This window comes from Plectropomus leopardus, chromosome 24 (genome assembly GCF_008729295.1).
Source record: "Plectropomus leopardus isolate mb chromosome 24, YSFRI_Pleo_2.0, whole genome shotgun sequence".
Classification (NCBI taxonomy): domain Eukaryota; kingdom Metazoa; phylum Chordata; class Actinopteri; order Perciformes; family Serranidae; genus Plectropomus; species Plectropomus leopardus.
Window position 1 is genome coordinate 7,202,259 of NC_056486.1, and position 24,880 is coordinate 7,227,138.

The following is a 24,880-nucleotide window of genomic DNA, read 5'->3' on the forward strand; positions in this document are numbered from 1 at the left end:
AATGTGGACAAGCTTGTCTTTGGCTTCTTCCACCTGCAGCTTACAAAGATGACCCAGTTTTTTCCCCCTTTTCTTTAATTGCAGCACTTATGCGCTTTTATCTAGCCACTCTTGTTGTTTGCGCCTCAAAAGATGACATGTCTTGATTCTGTTCGACGGATGGATTTTATTCATTTCACAGTGTTATCTGCTTGTGCCAGATGTCTGAGTTTTACAGAGGAAGTGAGAAGCAGGGAGAAATCGACAAGGCAGAAAGAGAAAGAGTGTAAAGAGAGGTACTGTAGGATGACAGTGTTTTATATTTCTCTGTACCAGTGGTGAATTAATTGTGACTTTCGCAGAAGCTGCCAGCAGTCGAGACACAGCGTCTGCTCTGGAACGTCATGGGAATAAGCGAATGATTGGGTCAAGGATTAAGGGATTAATTCATTATCTGTTCAGTTACGGTCACTTCAGAGAGGTCCCCGCGCTCTCTGTGTGTGCCTGTATATCTGTGTGTGCGTGTGTGTGTGTGTGTGTGTGTGTGTGTGTGTGTGTATGTGTGTGTGTGTGTGTGTGTGTGTGTGTGTGTGTACGTGGGTGCGCATGGCCCACTCATCTCTAACTCACCGCTCCATGTTGCCAACTGCTCATCCTGGCAAAGATAGTCATCTCCAGAAAAGCAAGCAAAGACTGTAAACATGAGAGGCCTGACAGATTGTTCCTATCTAAAGGTTTAACGAGCCGCCCCGGTGCCATGTTCACCATATTTCAAAGAGATTTGCACTTAATTACAGAAACTAAGAGGCGTGCAAATCAGACTTTTTACATGAACCCGAGTAAAGGTGAATTAGATGGAGCTGATGTCTGCTTGGAAGTTGACTATACTTATGTCCAGTGTCACTCTGCTTTTCTTCCAGAGCCAACCCACATGCAATGTGGGGAGCTAGCCGGAGCCAACAGTCCGTCTGAGGCAGACGAGGAGTATCTGAGCCCTCAGGAGGAGGCGATGGAGCTCGGGGACTCAACTACTCCGAGTAAAAGAGTCCACTTCAAAGAGCCTCCCTCATTTGAGGTAGGACAGTCTCAGAAGCAAAGTCTGAATTTGTATAAATTTAGATGCATACATTTGCCCCAAAATTTGTGCAAGTTTTCGAAATACTTACCCAAAACAGTAAGCCACAGGCTATAGATAGTGACTGGAGATGGATCCTTTCACCCTGCACCATGGAAATATGTAATGCAACATGCGCACAAGGAAGTTTTTTGCCTAAAAAAAAAAAAAAGACATTAATACCAATATTAAAATAAATATAGAAATAAATACATGTATAGATATGTATAGAAAAAAATAAGTATTAAAATAAGGAAATATGGAAATAAATAATGAAAAGACTAAAAAGATGCTGAAATAAAGACAGAATTAATGAATAAATGCAAAAAATTAAGAAGTTAATGCAATGGTTAGGAACAAACTCATCACATAGGTAAAGAATTTCACAAATATTTATTTATTTATATCTGGTTTAATTGTATTGATTTATTTCTGTATTTATTTAACCCCTATTATCAATATGTTTATCAATGCAAATTTACCTGTATTTATTTATACATTTCTTTATTAAATTATTAACAGGCAAGTTTTTTTTGTCCTCTGTTGCTGCCTCCCAGGACACTTGCCAATCAGCTTCAGGGCTGTGTGCTTCTTGGATTTCAAACCGGACCAACACGGCAGCTTGTTTGGGAAACTTTCTGTTATATTATAAAAAAAGTTCAGCAATATGTGTGTCTGAAAACATTTTAGGCGAGAAATAAGCCATGCAGGTGCTGAAACTGTCTTCACTTTATAGTGACAGCAGTTAATTTCCATTTTTCTAGAGTTACTAGAGGTGCTCAGTCACGCCGGATACCCCTGATTTGCTGACATAGCCTAGATTAAATGTCATACAAATGAGTAATGGAAGTTCAGTCTCCCAAAATTTGACCCAGCGCGACCAGAATATATTGCACGGCTGCCTACATAGACACTTAATGGGATGCATGGAAGTGACTTCCTCACACTGTTGTCTTAAAAGGAGGAGGAGGGGGTTGGTAAATGACGCCATATTGGGCGCTGTCATGATATGATGTGACTTGAAGGACCGTTTTGAATCCAGTTTGAGTGATTGACTGGAAAGTTTGTTTTTCTTAGTATTTGTATGGTAACTTTAGATGTTTGAAGTTGTTTTATTATTAAATTAGGGCTGCAGCTAACAGTTAGACATTTTAGTTGGTTATTTTCGTTATAACCAAAAAAAAAAAAAACATATTTCCCATAGCTTAAGGTGACATAATAAATGTGTTTATTTTGTCCAACCAACAATCCAAAACCAGAATATATCTTAAATCTTCTATTATAATTAACAGAGAAAAAGCCGAAGCTATTCACATTTCAGAAACTGGTACCAGCAAAGTTGACATATTTGCTTAAAAAGAGACTCAAATGATTATCTGATGATCAAAACAGTAGCAGATATATTTTCTGTTGATTGACTAATCGATTAATCTACTTTTTATTTCAACATTTTGAATCAAATTTTGGCTTCTAGACTGAAAGGGAACACTCTCAAACATTAAACAGGAAGTCTACAGGTCCCTAAAAACTTAAAATGTCTTCAATTTAATTTCAGATATATTAGGACTTAAAAATAATTTGAATTTGTGAGGTCTTAATTGACAGAAACATTGTATCCACTTTGGCATTTATTCATCTTTTAATTTCTTTTGGTCAAAATAAGTTTAGCTCTTCTGCAGGAAAATCCACATTTCTGATCTTTAAAAAAACCTCCAAAAATTAGTCTTAAATTTGATTAAAAATTGTCTTGAAATTATCTTAAAAAGCAATACATTTAAGTGTCTGATACCCTCTCAATGGCCTTCAACTATCCTTTAAAGGTGGCACCATGTGACCAGGGGGTAACTGAGGGTCAAGACATCCTCATCTCAGCGAAGGTTGCAGGGCAGCCCAAACCCATGGTTTACTGGTAAGATATCTTTACTGAAAGTTTTTTTGCAGACAAACATCTTCGCAGACACCTCAAGCTATTATCTCATACAAGGTCACTCACCGCTCCCCTGTCACAAACACGCGGCCCTCGATTAAGCACCTGAGTGTAAACGAGTGTGACAGCCTTTTTATATTGACCCAGGTTGAAGGACAAAGTCACGTTGAAGTCAGCGGGCCGCTTCGCTGTGCGAGAGACAGACGACGGCACCTGTGAAATGAGAATCAGCTCGACTCAGAGGTCAGATGCGGGGCTTTACGTCTGCAAGATCATGAACGAGCACGGCCAAAAGCAGGCCGAGTGCAGAGTGGATGTTAAAGGTTAGTTATGAAAATCTAATCTGTCTAATTTAATCATTTTGCAACAGATATTTTGTAATATTTCTTGGCTGCTGTTTTTTTTATCAGCATCTGCAGCACAAACAGCACTGAAAATCACCAGGGATTTGAAAGATGTGGCGGTGAGGGCTGGAGAGTCAGCCATGTTTGAGTGTTTCATTATAGGACCTCCAGACATCGATGTAGACTGGCTTTCCAATGGGAAGCTGATCCAGCCCGCACTGCTCAACTGCAAAATGTACTTTGATGGCAAAAGGTGGGTTCATTTTTGTTAGAAAATGTCTATTTTCTTCTTTATGTAATTAGTTTTGTTAAATAATTAAAGTGTAAATAAAGGCTTAGAAAATTGGGACGTGGTTGGTAACTGAAATCCTTTGATCTAATAAACCTGGACCTCCAAACTCCATCGTTCGAACTTGCTTTGAAACTAATTTAATCTGATTATCTGTCAGTTTTTCCCATGGTTACTTACTATGAGGTTTGTTTTTGTTTTGTTGGATTTTTTAAAAGGTTGTTTTTTTTTATCTTATAGGTGTCGCCTGCTGCTAAATTCAGTCCACGAGGATGATAGTGGAACATACACTTGCAAGCTGAGCACTGCCAAAGGTAAATCATAAACACTTTTTTATTTCTGTCTTTATATAATTTTTTATAAATATATAAACTTTTCTTTAATATGTATTTTTATTATTTGTTCATTTTTTCTTCTTTATTTTTTAATTTTACTTACTTACTTTTTATATAAACTTTATAGTTGATAGATAGATAGATAGATAGATATTAATACTCATTTATTTTTTCTTTCTTTGTTTTTAAATAATAAAATACGTATTTAATATACTTTTTATTATTTATTGTTTTAAATGTATTATTTATTAATTTTATTATTTATTGTTTGAAAAAAATGCTGTTAATAATTAAACATTATTCTTTTTATTAAAAAAAGCATCAATCTGACTCCATTAGACTTGAGACAAAACATGTTTGATTGACACTGAAGCTAAAAGAAAAAGGAGTAATGAAAAGTAAATGACACAACAGTGATACGCAAAACAGCCTCAGAAAAACGTGTTGCTAAGGAATTCATTCATCATTGTATTTACAGACGAGTTGACCTCAAGCGCAAACCTGAAGGTCACCCCAACCAGAGAGCCTCTGTTCACACACGTAAACTGGACATCCTGGAGGTCATCGAAGGTCGCACTGCTCGCTTTGACTGTAAGGTGAGCGGCTCACCCGCTCCCCGAGTCACATGGATGCATTTTGGTGAGAATCTCTACTGTCTTTTCTGACATTTGTGGTTTTCTAGATAACTAACAGCTCGAGCTCTTCAGAGTAAATGCCTTATCTGAATTTGATGTTCTTTCAGAGACAAGAGTGGAGGAGAGCGATAATGTTTGCATCCTTCAAGAGGGGGGTCGTCACTCACTTGTCATCACCCACGTTAGTGGCGTCACAGAAGGCTTCTACACAGCAGTCGCTCAAAACATTCATGGAAAGTCTGAATGCACTGCTGAGCTGTATATGCAAAGAACCTCGAGCTGCCATCACGTCTCACATGTAAGAGAAGTAATTCATATGGAAAACATCTCTGTGAGTCATTGTGTCATTTTACAGGCTTTGAAAATAAAACCAAGCTGTCAGAAAAAAGTCAAGTTTTGTTTTCAAGGGCAAAGAAAATGCTTCAAGAGGAAGGAAATCTTTCTAAAGGAGTGAAGACGCATGACAGAAGTTAAATAAACCTGTCAATCTTTCTGTTAATGTTCTCATCTTCCTTAAATCAATCTTTCTTTTTTCCTCCAGGGCCAAACTGGAGAAGATGCCATCCATCCCGGAGGAGCCTGAAGTGCTGGAGAGTGAGGTGGAGAAGAGGACCATGCCGGATTTTGTCAAGCCTCTGGCGGACGTGGAGGTGATCGAAGGCAAAGAGGCGCTGCTGAAATGCAAAGTTACAGGTTTGCCTTACCCAACCATCGCCTGGTATCACAACGGCAAACGCATCGAGAGCAGCGAAGAACGCAAAATGACCCAGTGTAAGCAAAGAGCCAAAAAACACCCAAAAGTTAGCCTTTTTTTCCGGATACAATGGTGAATGAGAAAGTTGTGTGTCTGCTCTTCAGACAGGGATGTCCACAGTATGGTCATTCGGAGCGCTTGTCACGCTCATGGGGGCGTCTACAAGGCCGTCATCTCCAATAAGTTGGGCAAAGCAGCCTGCTATGCACATCTATACATCACAGGTAAAGGTGATGGCTTAAAGGAATACCCCCCCCCCCCCCCCCCCCCCCCCCCCCCCCCCCCCAAAAAAAAAGAAAAAACAGTTTATCAGTTACTCATGCTGTTTTACATGGGATTTGTGGAAGAAGTTTTGTTTTCTCGCATGTCTCCACAGTGAACAACGATTCAGGGAACAGAGGAAATTCTGGATAAATTGAAGTTGTAGGGGTCCAAGTTTAACAACAGCAAAACTATATCAAAACATGCAAACTCTTGCCCAGCTTATGCAGCACAATCCAAGCCATTTATCATTTCCAGTCTTACTTCTGAAAACAGACAGCCCTTTCTAACAGGAAAACAGTGAATCTTGTCTATGCTCTCTTCAAAGCCTGACTCCATTTACCAAAACAGTCATTTTGCCTCGCTGAGCACAGGAGCTGCAGGTCTGCCACTGCCTCTATCGGTATCTTGTTTGTGTTATTTTTAGGGCTGTCGAACATTCATATTTTAAAATGGGATTAGTTGTAGAATTTCTATAGTTAAACGCAATTATATGTGTATTTTTACTCACATGTTTTCAATTCCATTATTTTGCATAACAAAACACACTAACAGGGTAAAGCAAGTCTCCATTAGGAATCACATGACAGTAAAAAAAACTGTATGGGACGATCATAAAGTGGCCATATCTCTAAAGGGGAGACTCATTTGAAGAGAAAGAGCTGTCTGTCTGGATTGAACGGAGCATACAACTGGATAAAGGAGACTTGCATTATACTGTTATGACATAGCTTTGCTGTTGTTAAACTTTGAACCATATGACAGTTTTTGATTTTTTCATTTACTGTGGAGGCATGCAAGAAAAACTATTTTCTTTTCAGGAATTAAATGAAACAGGGAGTGAGTGATTGATATACAAATGTTAATTTGGGAGGTGAAGTATTCCTTTAATGTTTGATGCTTTTATTGAGAGAATGTAATATTTCCCATATGATGTTTATATATTTGTGTATTTATTTGAAACAGATATTGTCCCTGACCCCCCTGATGGTCCTCCAGTGATAGAGGCCATCACAGGGAAAACTATAACCCTCAGCTGGAAGAGACCAAAAAGGCTCGACCCCTCATTTGGTACACTCATTAGGTTTCTATTTTATGTGGTGTCCTAATTGTTTTTATGTTGTTTGTTGCAATCTTGAAAAGGCTCTAACACGAAAAAAAAAACGTTGAAATAAAATTTCCATAAAACACTGGTAGGCAAAACTATTTATAGCATGCATGTCCTGGATGTTTGTTTGCTTCCTTTTCATTCTGAGATGTTTTTAAGCCCCTTTGGATTTCATGTGCCATCAGCACAGATTTGAAAACAAAACAAAATCCTTTTCTCTCTGCATCTTAAGCACCTCACTATGTGTTTTATTGTCCTCCAGATTAAGTGACTGAACATCATACTGTATGTGTGTGTATGTGTGTGTGTGTGTGTGTGCACAGATGCCAGCTCCTTGCTATATGTGGTCCAGCAGCAGCCTCTGGGCTCTATCCAGTGGTCTGTGGTGGCGTCTAATCTGAGAGAGACCAATTACACCGTCACCTCCCTGTCCAAAGGAGTCCGCTACGCTTTCAGAATCCTGACGTCCACCGGGAAGACGTTAAGCAAACCATCACCCTCGACTGACCTGGTTCAGCTGCTGGATAGAGGTGACAAAGCTGAGAGAGGCTTTAAAGTATTATTGTGGTATTTTTCAACCTGGACCGTATTTTCTCATGTTTTTGTGTCTAAATGACAAATTGCAACAACAATTTGGCCCAAAATTGAACAAGATGGCTGCAGCCGGCAGCAGTGAAACAGGATGAAATTTCACCACTTAGGGCAATTGAGCACCATCAGTCTCAGATTGTTTTTGTAAGTGTCAACAACGTTATGGAAAGGATTTATACAGAGATAGACCTTTTTGTGAATGACTAAAATCCTTTTTGTTTACCAGAAATAGTGACAAAATTGCTATCACCAACCCACCAAACTCCATTTGAAATAAAAAGTCATTTTATCATTGTAAAATGCAATTCTTTTTAAGTAGACTAATGCAAAATAGAGCTCACAAAAGCCATCTTGGTTCGTCTTTCCACTGCTCCAACAACCACCAACTCTGGTTAAAATTAACCCATAAGTTACCCAGTTAGATGTGAAAATATGGAAAAAAGATCTTACTCTTTTTTTTTAAAAAAAAGGTCTGTGTCTGTCAGGATCCTTTCCTTAAATTGGCAGACACTTAGAGTAACAATCTGAGCCTGTGAGCCCAGAATGGTTACCGACTGAGCAATTCAACATTGAAAAGATATTTAATAAATGTCTATCATACGGCTATTTGTCTTTAGATGTATAGATTTTTGGTGAAAGTTTTATATATGTCTAGTTGTAGTCTTGAAAGAATAAACAGCATCTCTGTATATGACAAAAAAATATATATTTATAATGTAAACATTGGGGTTTGCAGTATTTTTGTTAATTATTCACAGGTTTTTATGTATTTTGAATGTATTTAATTATTATTTTAAAATATGGTTTAATGGGAGCAGATAAATCCTGGTCCATAATGGGGCTAAAGCTTGGAGATGATGTTTAAATGACGTCTATTGATCAGCTGATATATTGCAGCCACTTCAATAAAACTAGACCAGTTTCAAAAATTGTTGTTTCCATTCATCACAAAAATATAGGAAAATAGGGTCTGTGTTAGAAAATACTAAACTCATCCTAATAGTAGATAATAGTTAGTTGATATGATATCTTTAAAATCTTTTGCCCTTGCAGGACCCTATTTGAGGAAAGCACCAGTCATTTTGGACAAACCTGACATTGTTTATGTGGTTGAGAACCAACCTGCGAGCATCACCATCACGCTGAACCACGTGCATGCAGTTGTCGCCTGGAAAAGGTTAGCTCCTCTCTGTCTGTCTGTAGTGGCACATTACAGCTTGTTTGTAAAGGATAGTGTAATAATAGGTTGTTTTTTTGTGGCAAAAATAGGAAGAATGCAAACACATTGCAAAAACTGAAGTCTATGCTTGTTTTGGGGGACAATTTTCAGCTGTTTTGTCCTTTTGCAGCATTTTTGTGTAGTGTAGCTGTACCGCTTTTAAGATACAATCTCCAAACATATATCCTAATTGTAAGACAATTGTTCTAGCATTTGCAAAAATGTTTCTTCATATTGAGAAAATACCTCTTAAATCTTTTATCTAGACAGGTGTGGTTGTTTTAAGTCCGGCTAGTCCCTCCACTAGTTCTTTTAGATGAGATATTTTTACTTGTTCCCAAAAATCTTCTCCAGTTTATTGCTTTTTTCTTGGCTTTAGAGTTGCAGTGAAGGCAGTGCTTAATTATTGAGGTTTTTTTTTTTATCATTTTTTAATTAGTGGTACAGTGTCTGATTACTTGACATGTGCAACAGAGGAAGCACAGAGGAAATCTCCGTGGAGCCGGAGCACATGCTGGTTTTCATCCCATTTCTTTTCTCATCAGGGACTGTTTTATAAATTGCGAGAGAACACGGAACAGGATTATCCTAACTTCTACAGATTAAAATTAAAATTAAAATAGCTGGAGTGTAGATCCAGAGGAGCAGGACAGAGAAGCACCGCTGTGCTGTGGTTCACATTGCTTTGATTTAATTTAGCACAGAACATTCAAGCACAGTTCTCTGCGGGGGCTCTGCAGTTTCTCCGTCCCCTGTCTCCAAAACAAGCACACTTTGGGGAAAAGGGTCTGAATCGCTCTGATCGTCATATATTGCCTCTGTCTTCACTAGGAGGGGGGTGGTGCTGACCAACAGACTGGGGATGTGTGAGATGAGCATGCCAGATGACGATCAACACACCCTGAAGCTTCAGCGAGTCAGGAGCTCAGACGTCGGTCAGCTGGTGGTCACGGCCAGCAACCAGTTTGGCAGTGACCTCTGCACGCCTCAGCTGGCAATGGCAGGTCAGATGAGTTCAGGCAGAACATCTCATGATAAATTTAGCATTTCTGTTGAATCCAAAGAACTTACTACTTCCTCCTGGCAGCGGGATATGCCAACAAGGGAATGCTGTGTGTAATTTAATATGAGCTTTAGTTATTTTTGAAGTAAAGGATCATGAATTTAGTATAGCTCCTCTGAAAGTGACTTTAGTGTTTTAAATTGAAGACTGTGAAATGAAGACCTCCTTTCTTGTGCCTCTTTATTCTTGGGATTAAAGTATTTAAAATATATAAACATCAGCAGCCTTGGGGGAGGGGTTTATCTGTTGAGACAGACTAATGTGACCAAAAACTGAGAATTTATAAATACAGCATATGTGGGAAGTTATTTTAAACTGCGTAAGGACAGCAAGTAATTAATCTCCTGAGTCCATAATGTTTTAGTCAACCATAATTCATATATATTATGAAGCTTTTTGGTATTAAATGTCAAAAAACAACTAGACACGATAGATTTTTTGTTGAGTTGTGTACTTACATTATCCCAAGAATGTTCAGCCCTGAGAAATGTGTAATTTTAATCAAAGACACGCTTTGTGTCATTTGGTTGCCATTGCCTGTCGGTGTCGTCATATCCCTTTTGTGCAGTCTGCCAGAAGCTGTCAGAAATTGACTTTTTATCCAGTTTTAAGTCACATTTCTTTGCTGTGCTTTTTAGATCTTAGTTATTCAACAAGCATTTGGATTTTAAGTCATCAGAGAGAGAAGCTTTGCAAACACAAGCTGCAGCTCTGCTCCAGCCGTACCAGAGAGCATTGGAAAAACACATATTTTTAAAGTCAAACTGATTTAGTCAGTGCTTACAATGATTTAAAACACCAGGTCCATTTTTTATTGAGAGGAAGAGACCTCTGCGGACAATTCGGCTCCTAGTAAAAACCTCCCAAACGTCTAGATCTGAAGTTATCAGAGAAAAAGAAGGAACACATTAGCAGGTGCCCGGCCAGCAGCCTCTCTGCAAAACTTGTAGGACAAACACTGATTTGTAACATGAAGCTGCTTTATTCAGTTTTTATACAGGTTTAAATCATCTGTTCTTTGTTTTGGAGATGAGGATGATTCGGCTCCCTGTACAAACCTCCTGACTGATGAACACTGAAGGGATTGTAACTGACTGCAATGACAGCATTTCTCTATCTTTTGTTATTGTTTTGATTGAGATTCTTAGTGGCAGTAAAGTTAATATTGTACATTTAAATGTGTGATCACCTTCAATGTTTAATGGTTTAGAGGGAATTTCATATATTTTTGTTTCTCTTTTTTAACATATTTTTCTTTGTAGTGCCTCCTAAGTTTGAAACTATCATGGAGGATGTGGATGTGCACATTGGGGAGACGTCCCGTCTCGCTGTTGTGGTCGAAGGGAAACCAGACCCAGACATTCTGTGGTATAAGGTAAAAAAAAGCCCAACAATTTGATATTAGATGTTTCCTTTTCTGGAGTCAGTGAAAATGTAAAATTGAAATTATTAGTATAATTTGAAGCCACATTAATAGTTTATTGGTCTGTTGCAGGATGATGTGCTTCTATCTGAGAGCAGCCACTTCACATTTGTGTATGATGACCCTGAGTATTCCCTCGTTGTCCTCAACGCCCAGCCCGAACACTCTGGAGTGTACACCTGCACTGCCAAGAACCTGGCCGGCTCCAACTCCTGCAAAGCTGAACTGACAGTTCACACAGGTCTGCAACACAGTCTGCACAGACAGATTCATGCTAATAAAAAGCAGCATAATTCTGTGAAAATCAAAATTAAGAAAGATATGATGAGGTAGCATCTTTTCATGATAAATTCTCAATCTGTATCATCATTAAAATGGCAATTATAGTGAGAAATGTAAAATCTGCTAACAAATTAAGTACTGATAAGCTTTTTCTCTATGTGGTGTTGATCTTTACCATGTATTTAAAAATGTAACAATTTTCTGATGCAGTATGCACCAATGTAGTTGTTGCTTAAAACTGCACCTTTAAATCGACACCATATGGGTGGGACCACCAGGTGTTTAGAGACTACAATATGAAACCATCTGTCACTATCCTGGCTCACATGTACAGCCAAACACACACACACGCACACACACACACACACACACACACACACACACACACACACACACAATAAATATGCATATGATCCCTGCAGAGCGAAAAGAAGCAGCAGAGCCAATGGAGGATGAAGGAACCATCCTGAGGAAGATGAGGCGTTTGACGGATTACTATGATATCCACAAAGAGATAGGGAGGTGAGAGCGACTGACCGCACACCGTTTCGCATCCCTTCACACACAACGAGTACATGGCGTTAATGGCTGTTTGAGCACCGAGGGTCGGGCAGTGGGAGGGTGGCGAGGCGCACCTGCTGAACAACAGTAGACAAGAGCGGGAGATGAGTCACCGGCCTGAGAGGAGGGAATACATTAGCTGTCAGATGATTTGTTTTGGTCTGACTTGGTGGAGACGGGCATTGACTTGCAGAACAATGGGAACGGACGATGTGTTCTGGTTATTAAACAGAGCAGCAAGCTCACAGGAAATTCAGATTTCTTTTACCAAACGCCACAGAAAAAAAGAAAGTTAATTAACTGTTTGAAACCTGGATTGACATCACTTTTCTTGAGCTGCATTCAGACCCCTTTCACAAGTATTCAAACCTTTGAACCCATCGCCAATTGGTCTGTTCTTTACAAAATATGGGGTAAAAGGCAATAAGCACCTTGCCAAAAATTTTGAAAATTATATTGAAAAAATAAAATTATATGACAGAATATTTTTTTAGAAGCTAGAGAAGAATGTCCAGAAAATTATATTTATAATTGCCATAATTATGTATTTAAGATTATTCTAGAGACTAATAGTTATGTTTTTAGGCTTTTTTTAAGTTCATTTACTTTTTTGCCATTTTTCATCTAATTTTCTTGAATTTCTTTTATTCATTTCTTGCTAATATGTGGGTAATTTCTTCCAATGTTTTTGAAAAGAAGTCAAGCCAGTTTGCTCAGGTTTCAAAGGGTTAAACAATGGCCTTTTTGTCTGTGTATTCTCCCGTAGAGCTACAAAGAAGACCTCAGTTAATTAGAGGAAAAGGGTAAAAATATCATGAGTTTAATCTTCTAAAAGGGAATTCTGTTGACTCCTCAAGATAAGTCTGAGGATTCTCTGTCCATGTCTTTGAAATATTGTCCCTTTTATAGCTCTTTTTTTTATTACATCTGTGGGTTGAAAGCTTGGAAAAGCTAGTGAGTTGACATTTGAGCAGATGTTATTTTATCAGACATTCTGTTCACAAAGGTCAAGAATGACCGTCCATGCTCTGTTGGTTATGTTTTGATCTGTGCCCTTTAATGAGGTCGCTTCAGTTGCTATGATTATGAAAAACAGAAGCAACTCCCTTTTTAAAATATTCTCTACGTATCATTGTTTAAATCCTTTTCAAAGAATTCAACAGCAATTTGTAATTTCCTCTGTGACTGTGGCGTTACTTCAGGATTACTTAATGAGATTACAAAAATAAGTAATTATAATCAACCCAGAACACATTAAAAATGTGTTATTAGATTAAATTTAGATTGTCAAGAATAATTTGATAACGTTTTTTAACGTCTCTTAAATATGGTACTTTTGAAATTATAAAACTTTTTCTACGATTGCCATTGCTTGATGCAAAATGCATTTTGTTCCCCTTTTAAAATGTTTTGAGATGTTTAAAGAGAAAAAGGAACATTTGTGGGACTCACATTTTTGTCACTGCAACCAGTATTAGTATTAACCAGTTTTAGTACAAGGTTAAAAATCTTAAGTGTTTGATTTTGAAGTAATTCATTGTATGCATCATTATTTTGTTTGGTCATCCAACGGATTACGTTACTAACTAGAAACATTGTTATGTTGTTTGTATTCAGTAACTGACTATTCATTCTGACTATGGTGCTTTAATTGAAATGTATACTAATTCTGTAACATAACTTTAAATAAGTATTTATGGTCATTCTCCCATTCCCTTGACATTTTTCAGCTTTTTAAAATATAATTTTCTTAATCTCATGTTGTCTTGCAGTTTATGGAACATTTGTTACCAAGTTGCTCATTGCCTTTTTTCACATGTAACAAAAAGGAATAGCACCAATTTGCTCACGGTGCAAAGGTTTAAATATTTCTGAAAGGCGTCTGAAAGAAGAAGAAAAGTCATGTTGCCCTCAGTCTCAAAGGTTTAAATTGAATAAGAACCAAATAACAACAAACTGTTTGTTTGGTATGTATTCAACCCAACATGTTGACACTGTTTATTGCAGGGGAGCCTTCTCCTATGTGAAGAGGGTGATCCAGAAACAGGGAAAGGCGGAGTTTGCTGCCAAGTTCATTTCTGCGGGAGGAAAAAGGAAAGCCTTGGCCCTCAGAGAGATGGACCTGCTGTCTGAGCTGGACTACGAGAGGATTCTCTATTTCCATGATGCCTTTGAGAAGAAGAGCGTGGTGGTGCTCATCACAGAGTTGTATCCTTTCAGTGTCAATTTTTTCAATTTTATTGTCTGACAAAACAAAATGTCGACAACAACAGAAAAGGGTATTTTTAGCTGTAAAACCAATATCACCCAAAGTAGTAATACTTTGTTACAATAATTAATTTTTTTTTTGCAGTAAATGTACTTTACTTGAATTTCTGTCAACTTTTACCTTTACTCCACTACATTTCCATGCATTAGAGTTTAAGCATTTTACTGTAGTGAGGGTTTCTGGCCCAGCATTGCCCAGTGCTGCCAAGGTGAACAGAGAAAGGAAATATATCAAGGTCGAAGCCCCAGCAACAGTCGTATTTAAAGCAACTTTATTGCAAGACCAGTGTATTTTGACTTGTAGCCTTCAGGTTGACCCAGTCTAAATAATTCTCAAAATGTTGACTGCTTGTTACCAGCATTTATTTTTACTTTCAATATTTAAGTACATTCAATATCATAAAATACTATTTGACACAATAAAAGATACTTTAAGTACTTAGTAAGTACTAAGTAAAAGATACTTTTACTCAAGTAATATTCTAATAGGTGGCTTAAAGTTCTACTTCAGTCAATTTTTGGTAAGATATCTTTACTTTAACACTTTCAAATACTTTATCTACCCCTTATAATGGCACTTTCTCACATTGAAAATTACTAATTAAAACTTCTTAACAAAACTTGACATGTTCCAGCAGTAATATAATCTGAAATCGGGGAGAAATTAACAAAATGACCAACAAATATTAGCATGTGGCTACATGTAGATGGATACATAATGTAAACATTTTCAGCAGCGTGCTACATGAGGAAATATCATGTCACAATCTGATCTCAGCTTGTAGCCAAAGTAGAAATAAACATTAGAGTATTCATCATTGTCTGAAGTCTGAGATTCGTGCTCGCCTGGATTACTTTTTCATACATCATTATTTGAAACTTGTTCAATATGAACACCAGACAATGTATAATGAAAGAAAATAAGAAAAAGTATGAAAGATCCCCTTTATTCAAAAAGGCACTACCTTCCCTGCAGTGCTGTTTCAAATTTTATCTGCTTCATTGCTGAACAAAAGTGTTCTTAAACGCATCTCAAGGACACTAAAGATCCAAAGCATTAATCCTAATGTCTTCTGCAGTCCCCTGGAGGCATGAATGAAGCGCAGCACAGCTTTTTCTCACTCTGACTCATCGCCGATGAGTGGAATTAGCAAGAGATGGGATGTGTGGGAGTTTTTGCTCATTTATAATTCATTTCTCATGCACCTACCACTTGGACTGTGCAGTCAAGTCACAGCTCTTTTTTTTCCTCAACTGTTGTGTGAAGATGTCACGAGGAGTTGCTGGAGAGAATGGCCAAAAAAACAATAGTCAAGGAGCTGGAGGTTTGTGTGCTTCTGCTTCTGCTGACTGCACTGCGCTATCATTATGTAACATGACTGTTAAGTTCATTCCCTTATGTTTCTCTACAGATACGCTCTAGTGTTCAGCAGATTTTGGAAGGTCTTCGTTATCTTCACCAAAAAAACATTGCCCACCTTGACATAAAGGTATCTGTCCATCCCACCTCTTGTGCTGCACAAATTTATTTAATCAAAGGTGTCACAGTCTTCTAAAAGTACCTGATATTGTTGTTTTTTGGTACATCCCCCCTTCAGCCAGAAAACATTTTAATGGCAAGTCCTGCAAGTGACCAGATCCGCATTTGTGACTTTGGTAACGCCATAAAATTGGAGACTTCTGAGGAGCACTACTGCAAGTACGGCACGCCAGAATATGTTGCACCAGAGATTGTTAACCAAACTCCCGTCTCCACGGCAACAGACATATGGTGAGCCACCTGTTCTCCAGCGTGGAGAAGTGACTACATACTGCAGACATTACCTTGTTATCTGCAACAAAATTAAATCTCTGTCTTTTGTGTGCTTTCATGATGTTCCTGAAAATAAACTTGTCATTCATCTGTCCTGCTCTTCCTCAGGCCTGCTGGTGTCATCACATACCTCTGGTATGATATATATATTTGTTACTATTTGTTAATTTATTTTTTATTTTTTCAAACTTGCTGTAGTGTCAATAATCTTACTCAGAAATAACTACATGTTTTCTTGAACACTTTATTTATTTGTTTTAGCTTTATTTATTTTTTTCAGTACATAGATTTCTTAATGTTTGTTTTGTTTTTCTTTTTTTATAGTTTCAATGAATCTTAATTGAAATAATTGCATGTTTTCTTTCATTGATTTTTTTCTGTATTTATTTTTCTTTGATAGTTTTAGTAAATCTCACTCAAAGTAATTACATATTCTCTTTTGTTGATAATAATGTGTTTTTTATTTTTATTTTAGCCTGACCGGTGTGTCTCCTTTTGCTGGTGAGAATGACAGAGCCACTGCCTTAAACATCCGCAACTACAATGTGGCATTTGAGGAGAGCATGTTTACTGACCTCTGCAAAGAAGCAAAGGGATTTGTCATCAAACTTTTGGTGGTGGACCGACTGTAAGCATCTTGATGACTCTTCCATCTTTTATCATAACAGTATATATAAAGATATAAAATTTTGAGCGTCCATTATTCATTTTTCTCTCCTAGGAGGCCAAGTGCCATCGAGTGCCTTCGTCACCCGTGGTTCAAGGTGAGTTATCATTCAGAAACTACATCACCCAGCCTCAAACTACAAAATGTGTCGTCGGATTTGTCTTTATATCTCCAGTAAGGTTACTGATGACTTCACTATTTTTGTCTTGCAGTCACCAACGAACAAGAGCATCAGCACGGCTATGCTAAAGCAAGTTTTGTCCAGAAGGCGATGGCAGGTAAGTCCCTGTGGATGTTAGATGGTAGACATGCATTTAATATGCATGTAATGCGTATATGAAAGACTGACTTCAAGATTTTGCAGACATACAGTAGCTAGGAATAGTCCTACATTCACTAAACTCCTGAATGAAATAAACTCAGTTCACTGACTTGGTAAGAGATGTTAACAAACTGCAAGAAATTAGAAGATATAAAAAATATTTTTTAAAAAGCTAGAGGAAAATGTTTAACTTTATTTATAGCTAACTATCATAATTACATCTTAAAATTATGTCACAGAATCATTATAATTTTCAAGCACTTTATATGATCTTTTTTTAACTAATTCTCAGGTAACTTTTTTCTAATTAATTGCTAATTTTGGGGTAATTTTATTTTTTGTTGCTTATTACCTTCTTCCCATGTTTTTTGAATGAAATCAAGCTAATTTGCTCAAGTCTCAAAGTGATAAACCTCCAAAGGTGGCTGGATAAAATTTCTCTCACTGGAGAAGTTTTTGTTCAACCAAAACCAACAAACACTATCTATTTCATCCAGAAATGTTTATTACAGACTCAGACTAGAGCATATGGTAAATATGTAGGGAAATTTAATATAAACTTCCTCACACTTTCCTCTATTGTCTTTTTTTTCAGCGTTCACTCATCAGCTACAAATCCAAAATGGTGATGCGGTCGATCCCAGAACTCTTGAATGATTCGTCCAACCACGTCTCTATCGCTGTGGCCCGCCATTTAAAAGAAGGCTCCCCACCACCCTCCTCTTCCTCTGACTCAGATGCAGATGTGGATGAGCTTCCCTTCATTCCTATGCCGCTGTCCATGGTGTTTTCTGGTTCCAGGGTGTCTCTTAATGAGATCCCGGGGGACGACGATGTAACTGTGTATACCAGTGCTCCTGCTAATGGGACAAGGACAAAGGAGAGCATGGAGGTGGCAGGTACGAGAGGAGGGGCTAGTAAAAGGGAGAAAGATGAAGAGGAAACCCCAGATGAGGAGAAAATGGAAAAGACAAAACGAGCTCCCCTTAAAAAAGGATCGAGTGTGGAGTCGGAGGAATCACAAACAAAAGCCAGGAGGGCAACCATGAGGAGAGGCAGCTCTGCTGATTCAGCACTACTGCTCCACATTGACCCAGAAGACGAAAATGCAAACAAGGACTCAGAAGCAAGTAACAAGAGCCTAAAAAAGGCTGTTTCTATGGAGCTACCCAATCGCAGTCCAAGCCCGGGGGCGGCAAAGTTAAGCCAGGAGGATTATGCCCTAAAACTGGAGCTGATGAGACAGCGGCTGCTCAGGGGAGGAAATGTGGACAAAAAGATGAGCGGCCTGCGAGGGCCCTTGTTTGAAACACTCGGCATGGAAGACGAGAGGCGGACGGGGTCTCTTGATCGGAATTTGAGGAGATCCAAAGCGGGGCAACTGACACTCACAAGAGCAGCGTCTTCAGAGAGCGCTGGAGAGGACACACCAAAGACCAAAGTTTTTCGTAAAAGCGCCTCCTTCACTCAAGGAGATTCTGAGCCAATGCCCCTACACCGGCGATTTGGAGCCCCCTTAGAGATCCCATCATTTGGTAATGGTAGCATAGAAGGGAAAAAGCTCCAGGAGGCAACCTCAATGTCCGCACTCGCAGAACAAATAACTCTGGAGTCTGCTTCACCTAAACAGAAGGCTTCCTTTATCCTCCCAGGAAGCTTGGACCAAGAGCAAAAACAGAACAATGTGAAAGAACATGAAGATATGCAAAGTATGAATGAGAGGAACATGGGTGGGATGACAGAGAAAAGGACCAAAAACCAGTTAGAAAAGACAGATCAAGTAGAGTCTGAGTCAAGATCACCCTCTATAATTACTCCTATAATTGTAATAGAGGAGGATGATGAAGACGAAGAGAAGAAAGACGATCAGGAGACAAAGCAAGATGGAACGCAGAATAGTAGACCATCACCTGCGTATGCAAGTGTTGTTCAAGCTGTTGCAGTGCCGTCTCAACCATCTGACGAGGCCCAAAGCAAACACCCAGCTGCTACAGCCACACGGAATGATACAAACTCTATAGAAATCCCTGCATTACCTGAACATCCCGCAGTATTTGCAAAAGTAGCAACTGCTGATCGATCTCCTGGTTCTGTTTCCACATCGTCAAACCCTGATCTTGCTGCCGCCCCCCGCCAGCCTGTGCTCCGAACCGACATTAAAGACATCGACTCAGAGGAGGTCTTTGAAGCCAGGTTCAAGAAGCGGGAGTCGTCTTTGACCCGTGGTCTTCGAAAACTGACCAGGAACAAATCAGAGGAGAAATCACCTGTACTAACCCGAAAAGGAGGCGACGGAGGTGAAGAGATTTACAGGCCAGGGCCGAGGGGGGCACCTCTTGAAATTGTATCAAAAGGACTGCAGGAGAAATCCAAATCTGTTCAAGATTTAAGGGGAGACGATAAGGAAACAGGCCTCGGCCTAATCGGGCGGTTTTCCTTGAGGGCCAAGAGATCAACATCCGTTGATAAGAAGGGTGAGAAATCAAAGGAGGAGAAGAATCAGGATGTGCAGGAAACAGCTGTAAGCAAGAGGGTTTCATGGGCTATTGGTCGCAGTAAGTCCCTGGATACAAAGGAGCTGAACAGTGCACAGAGGCAGCTCGAAGAGAGAGAACAAAGAAAAGCTGAAGAGTCATCGGTCTCTGCAATGAGGCGCAAGTTTGAGTCCAAAGTGGCTGGAATCTCTGCCAAAATTCGGACCCAGTCAGAGGAGAGGAAAGATGCCGGGGGAAGTCAGAAAGATCTGCTGCAAAAGGATTTGAAGAAAGTCACTGATTCCCCTGTTTTGGCAATGCGAAATAAGTTTGAGAACAAAGTGGCTGGAATTTCCTCGAAAATCCGCAGTCAGTCCGAAGAGAGAAAAGAAGGTGAGGAGGGAAAAAGGACACCTTTGTTTACCCGCCATCGTCATTCCCAATCGGAGGGGCGAGGACTGAAAGGAATGGGCATCCCTGAGAATCAACTCGCAAAACAGACCGGCGCTGCTGCATCCAAGGAATCAGTGGATTCCACTTCTAGCATCCATTCCGAAAAAGCCTCAGAGACTGACAGGCGATCGAGGTGGGACAGGTGGGGTTTGACAAGGAGCAAGAAAGACAAAATGCCCTCGCAATCTGATCTGCCTTCAATGGTCCACAAAGACGAGGGTTCCTCAGTAAACCAGCAGTTCATCCGCTCTCCTTCAGATTTTGCCCCCGTGTTCCACATCAAACTGAAAGATCACGTCTTATTGGAGGGGGAACCTGTCACTCTCAGCTGCCTTCCAGCTGGAAGTCCGCATCCAGAAATCACATGGACAAAAGGTATTTTAATTTGCCCAAATGTTTTGTGGTTTCATCCAAGAAACTGCCGTTCAGTTGCTTAAAGTTTTTGCAGATACTGTTTGCACCCAGATATCTTTAGTCAATAATGTGAGTTACACATGGGTGTTTTCCTGGACATCCTAGCAACATCAAATATGATATTAATGTGTCTATGTAATTATTCTGCTAAGTTTATGTACACAGTGTGCATTCAGCAGCATCATAAAAACTGAAAATCATAAGCCAACTAAGGGCTCATTGAGTTTACAAAGAAAAGCAGAAATGGGATACATAAACAGCGATACAACAACAGAAAGCCAAACAGTCCTACTAAACACAAGCGAGAAGAAACTAGGATAGAGTTAGGATACAATTTAAACCAGAGGACAGATAATGCAAGATGCAGGACGCATAATGTCAATATAAAATAATACAAAGAAATAGAACATCAGAAACAATAAAAGCAATCAAACCACAAATACATGGAAATAAAATGAGGCGTGGCCTGTGAGGCCATTTAATACATGGCGACATGTGGACGGAGAACTCTTTTACTAATTTGTTCCATTACACTTTTTAAAAATGTTTTGTCGTCCCCTTTGTCGTATCTCACTTGGACTACACTGTCCCCGCAATTTCCAGTGGTACTGCTCGGTTTCGTCCATATCCGTAAGCTTTCAAAAAATATCCACAATTACAGTCACAATGAACACAGAGTATGGACTAAAGGCTCCGTCCATGTCGATGTACGTATCTAATGTTGCGCTTAAATGTGTCCTTACTCTAAAAATAACATGCCAACTTGCACAGGACTCCTGTGTGAAAGTCCTTTGCTCTTTTGCTTGACCCAGTCACCCAACACATCTTACAACTTTTTTGACTTTGTCACTTGTTCTTGGTCACCTGACTTTCTGGCAGTATAGTTGTGAGTTTTTTCTCGTAAAATTTACTATTTTAATCTTAGAATATCTGCGATTATTGATTTGCTTGCCCTAATCCTGACCACTTCCAATCTCAATGCATCAATGTGACCAATACTAGCCAATCTCAGCCCGCAGTGGGATCCATAACAACGCGTCGCAGGGAGGGGTGTCATTAGCTGACTGTTCTCACCCTGGTTCAAATAGACACTGTAAATTTTTTATGTCTTCCAGATCGAAAACCGCTGGAGGTGGATGACAGAATCAACCTGATGTCCCACCCAGACGGCAGGCAGCTTCTCAGTATCATGAAGTCCAGCCGGAGAGACGCTGGAGTTTACGAATGTGTGGCGACCAACCCCATTGCCACCATAACCACCTCCTGCACATTGTCCATAGCTTGTAAGTAGCTCATTCAGTATTCAAAAAGCGATTTAAATAATGTTGTTGTTGTATAGAATGGGGAAAATGGGAGTTGGAAAACATAATTCATTAACGCTGCAAATTACAACATGGAGGGAGTCATTTCGCCAGAGGCACAGCTGCTCCTTTGCCTTTCACGGACACACACTAATTATCACCATGATGTGATGTATTTTACATAATTCAGTTTTAATTGCAGGAAGAATGGTATGAATATTGATACAGTTGAAATGAATATTAATGCCAAGAGATTAACTTTACAGTAAATTAACTAAATGGATTTTTGGCTCTTCTTCTATTCATCATGTAATAAGAACAAATGATGCTTCCTGCGATTTAAAATTGTCTGTGGCAGATCAAGACTCCATTCATGCCTTTGCACAAACAGTGTGTAATGAGAACAGCAGTGCTCAGATTCTGCCAATGCTGCTCACAGACGCAACAATAATAATGAGGCTTTTGAGGCGACAGCGGGAAATATATTTCTCAGATGTCAGATGCAATCGATTGCATTTGAACTTTATTTGTTATGGCTTTGGACTTGTAGTTTTTTTAATCTCAACCACTGATGCTATTTGTCTTCCCTTGGTAATCTATCAGCAGTGTGAAAAATACTTCAGACAGCTTATCTCGCCTCAAGCATTGGCTCCATTGTTCCTGCCGGCGCACGGGCTAAATGGGAAATGCATTTTGGAATTAAGGAAGAACACTATTTGTGTCAAATTTGGTTTGGTGTGACAACAAACTCGTCATCTGGATTGTTTTTGTATTCTGGGCAATGCTCATGAATACCCTTTTCTGTGGTATCTTGAATCTCAGTGAACATAAATGAACATACAGAATCAGTGACTGATTAAACAGAATTATAATGCAGACTGCTCTATACATGCTGCTCTAAATACAGAGGGCCTTATATGTCTTTCCCATGAAAGTCAAACATTGGAGTTTGGGGGAAAAAAAAGTGAAAAAACTACATTAATCAAGCATGAGTGACGATGATTAAACAGACACCCCCCAGCTACAAGAAGTCAAACAATTTAACCAAATGTCAGAAGAGCACTGACTGACAACTGGCCTCCGGGATGTGCAGTAAAAAAAGTCTGCTGTTAGTTTTAATGTGTGTCTGTATGCCATGTCAACTAATTTGTTCTTTTTTGCTCTCCATTTCCACCTCTCAATCTTGCCCTTCTTAAGGTGTCCCAAAACGGCCAGGGACCCCTGAAGTCCCGCAAACTTACAACAACACCGCCCTGGTGCTCTGGAAGCCAGCAGACACCAAGCCTCCATGCAGCTACACCCTGGAGAGAAAATCAGAAGGTAAGTGAGTAGTAAAATCCCCTCCCTGCCTTTTTTTATTCATCATTTAGCAGCATTCAGCTTATCCAAAAAATATCAAATAAGTTGTGAAATCCTGTGCTGTTATTTGATGGTTTTAAAATGACATTTCCTTTGTGTTTTATTGTCAGTGTTATGTGTTTTAGTCACATGACGCAAAATGAAATTAAACTCAAGGTGTCAAGCTCCGAGGAGTATGTTTAAAAAGCTTTAACAATGTTTGGCTTTGTGCCGTCTGCAGAGAGCGCTCGGGGAAATAAGTTTCCAAATCCAAAGACACCACTTCGACAGAGAAAATGAGTCAGGCCGCGAGGGAATAGTGACTGTATCAGTGCTGCTGTCACAGCTTTATGTCATTATGCACGATGAATCATCATTATCTCATAATGTGGTGGATGAAAATGAAGTCACACTAAGTTGGAGTAGCAGATTTTGGAGTTTGTGAATATTTATAGAAGTTTCTGGTCTGATAGATTTCAGTTAGGCATTTGTCAGCTTGTCGTTTCATTCCAAATTTATCCTTCATTGATGTAGGTGCTTACAGAATAATGCGTCACTACCTCATTTACATTTTAATTCACTTAGCTTTCAGCGTACCTGCACACTGTGACAGGTGATTTTTCAGCAGGTAAACTGAGCATTAACTTGTTTGTTTTTGTATAACATTTTAACATGTTTGTTTTTGTATAACATTTTTCTTTGTGCATGTCCAGATTTTCCATAAGTTTGACAACACCGCCATCTGGTGTTCAATATGGGACTTCTAACACACCACTTTCAGCTGAAAGGAGCTTTAACTTTGACTTATTTGATCCTTTATTCTCTCAAGAATCACCTTTATCCTCTTAAAAATATCACAAACAATACATTTATATCCAATATGCATACATTTAAAGGTACATTATGTAGGATTTAGGGCGATATATTAGTAGAAATTGAATAAAACATTCATAACTATGTTTTTATTGATTTAAAATTACCTGAAACTAAGAATTGCTGTGTTCTTATCTTAGAATGAGCTATCTGCGTCTACATATGGAGTAGGTCCTTTCCTATGGAGTCTGCCGTGTTGTTCTACAGTAGCCCAGTGTGGACAAACCAAACACGCACTCTAGATAGGATTATTCATATTTTCACATCGGCCACAGTGTTCTCTGTCCTACACGTTTGGGACATGGGAGAATTTCAGTTCTGCAACTTCACCACTAGATGCCACTAAATCCAATATATTAAACAAAATTCCTGTACATAAGTAACCATTTATCTCACCATTAAATATTCTAACAACATATCAAAACATATGCTCTGATAAATGATAAATGTTTTATAAACACACAAATAACAAAAATGAGGTAAGAAAAGGGGGAAATAAAAAGCTGGGGTTAAATGTAACCAGTTCAATATGATTAAGTTTTAAAATATATGTAATATGTTTTTATGTTTATCAGTTACAGTGAGGGAGAATATATATATATAATTGTTATCTGTTAAAGTAACAGAAATAATGTTTCCTTATATTATAAAATAAATGTTATTTTAATCAGTTACAGCTAGAGATAAATAAAAAATGCATGATCAATTTACAAAGTAAATGTTATTGTAACTAGTGTCAGTTACTGAAAAAATTATAATGACAAAATAAATACAGCATTAATCAGTTATGATTACTGAAATTGTAATTAGATTACAAAATACGTGTAATTGTAATCAGTTACAGTTACTGAAAAAGTATATAATTATATCACAAATTGACTGCAATTGTAATTTATTTCAGTAACTGTTGCAGTGAAAAACAAACTCCCCTCCTTGTAATACCTTTATTGTAGCTCAGTTTATGTAAATGAGGATGTGCAGTCCCTCGCGTCTGATTGGCTCCTCATAGACTGTCGCCGTGTAAGAACATGATGATGCTTAAACTTAAATATTGACAAATATCCAGAATGTG

The 24,880-nt window shown here is 38.7% G+C and overlaps 1 protein-coding gene across 1 annotated transcript in view; it reads left to right on the forward strand.

Moving 5' to 3' along the window:
- Positions 1–24,880, forward strand: part of spega (striated muscle enriched protein kinase a) — an 85,970-nt gene that overhangs the window by 55,222 nt on the left and 5,868 nt on the right. Inside the window, 29 exon segments of the mRNA XM_042512895.1 lie at positions 900–1,054; positions 2,914–3,002; positions 3,168–3,343; positions 3,431–3,617; positions 3,894–3,967; positions 4,467–4,522; positions 4,525–4,627; positions 4,731–4,891; positions 4,893–4,921; positions 5,165–5,394; positions 5,482–5,601; positions 6,605–6,709; positions 7,070–7,276; positions 8,391–8,514; positions 9,388–9,560; positions 10,882–10,994; positions 11,115–11,283; positions 11,747–11,846; positions 13,893–14,093; positions 15,421–15,478; positions 15,566–15,643; positions 15,752–15,924; positions 16,075–16,101; positions 16,442–16,594; positions 16,688–16,730; positions 16,846–16,911; positions 17,551–20,257; positions 21,412–21,579; positions 22,795–22,917. Of these exon segments, the coding sequence (XP_042368829.1) occupies positions 900–1,054; positions 2,914–3,002; positions 3,168–3,343; positions 3,431–3,617; positions 3,894–3,967; positions 4,467–4,522; positions 4,525–4,627; positions 4,731–4,891; positions 4,893–4,921; positions 5,165–5,394; positions 5,482–5,601; positions 6,605–6,709; positions 7,070–7,276; positions 8,391–8,514; positions 9,388–9,560; positions 10,882–10,994; positions 11,115–11,283; positions 11,747–11,846; positions 13,893–14,093; positions 15,421–15,478; positions 15,566–15,643; positions 15,752–15,924; positions 16,075–16,101; positions 16,442–16,594; positions 16,688–16,730; positions 16,846–16,911; positions 17,551–20,257; positions 21,412–21,579; positions 22,795–22,917 (6,168 nt within the window).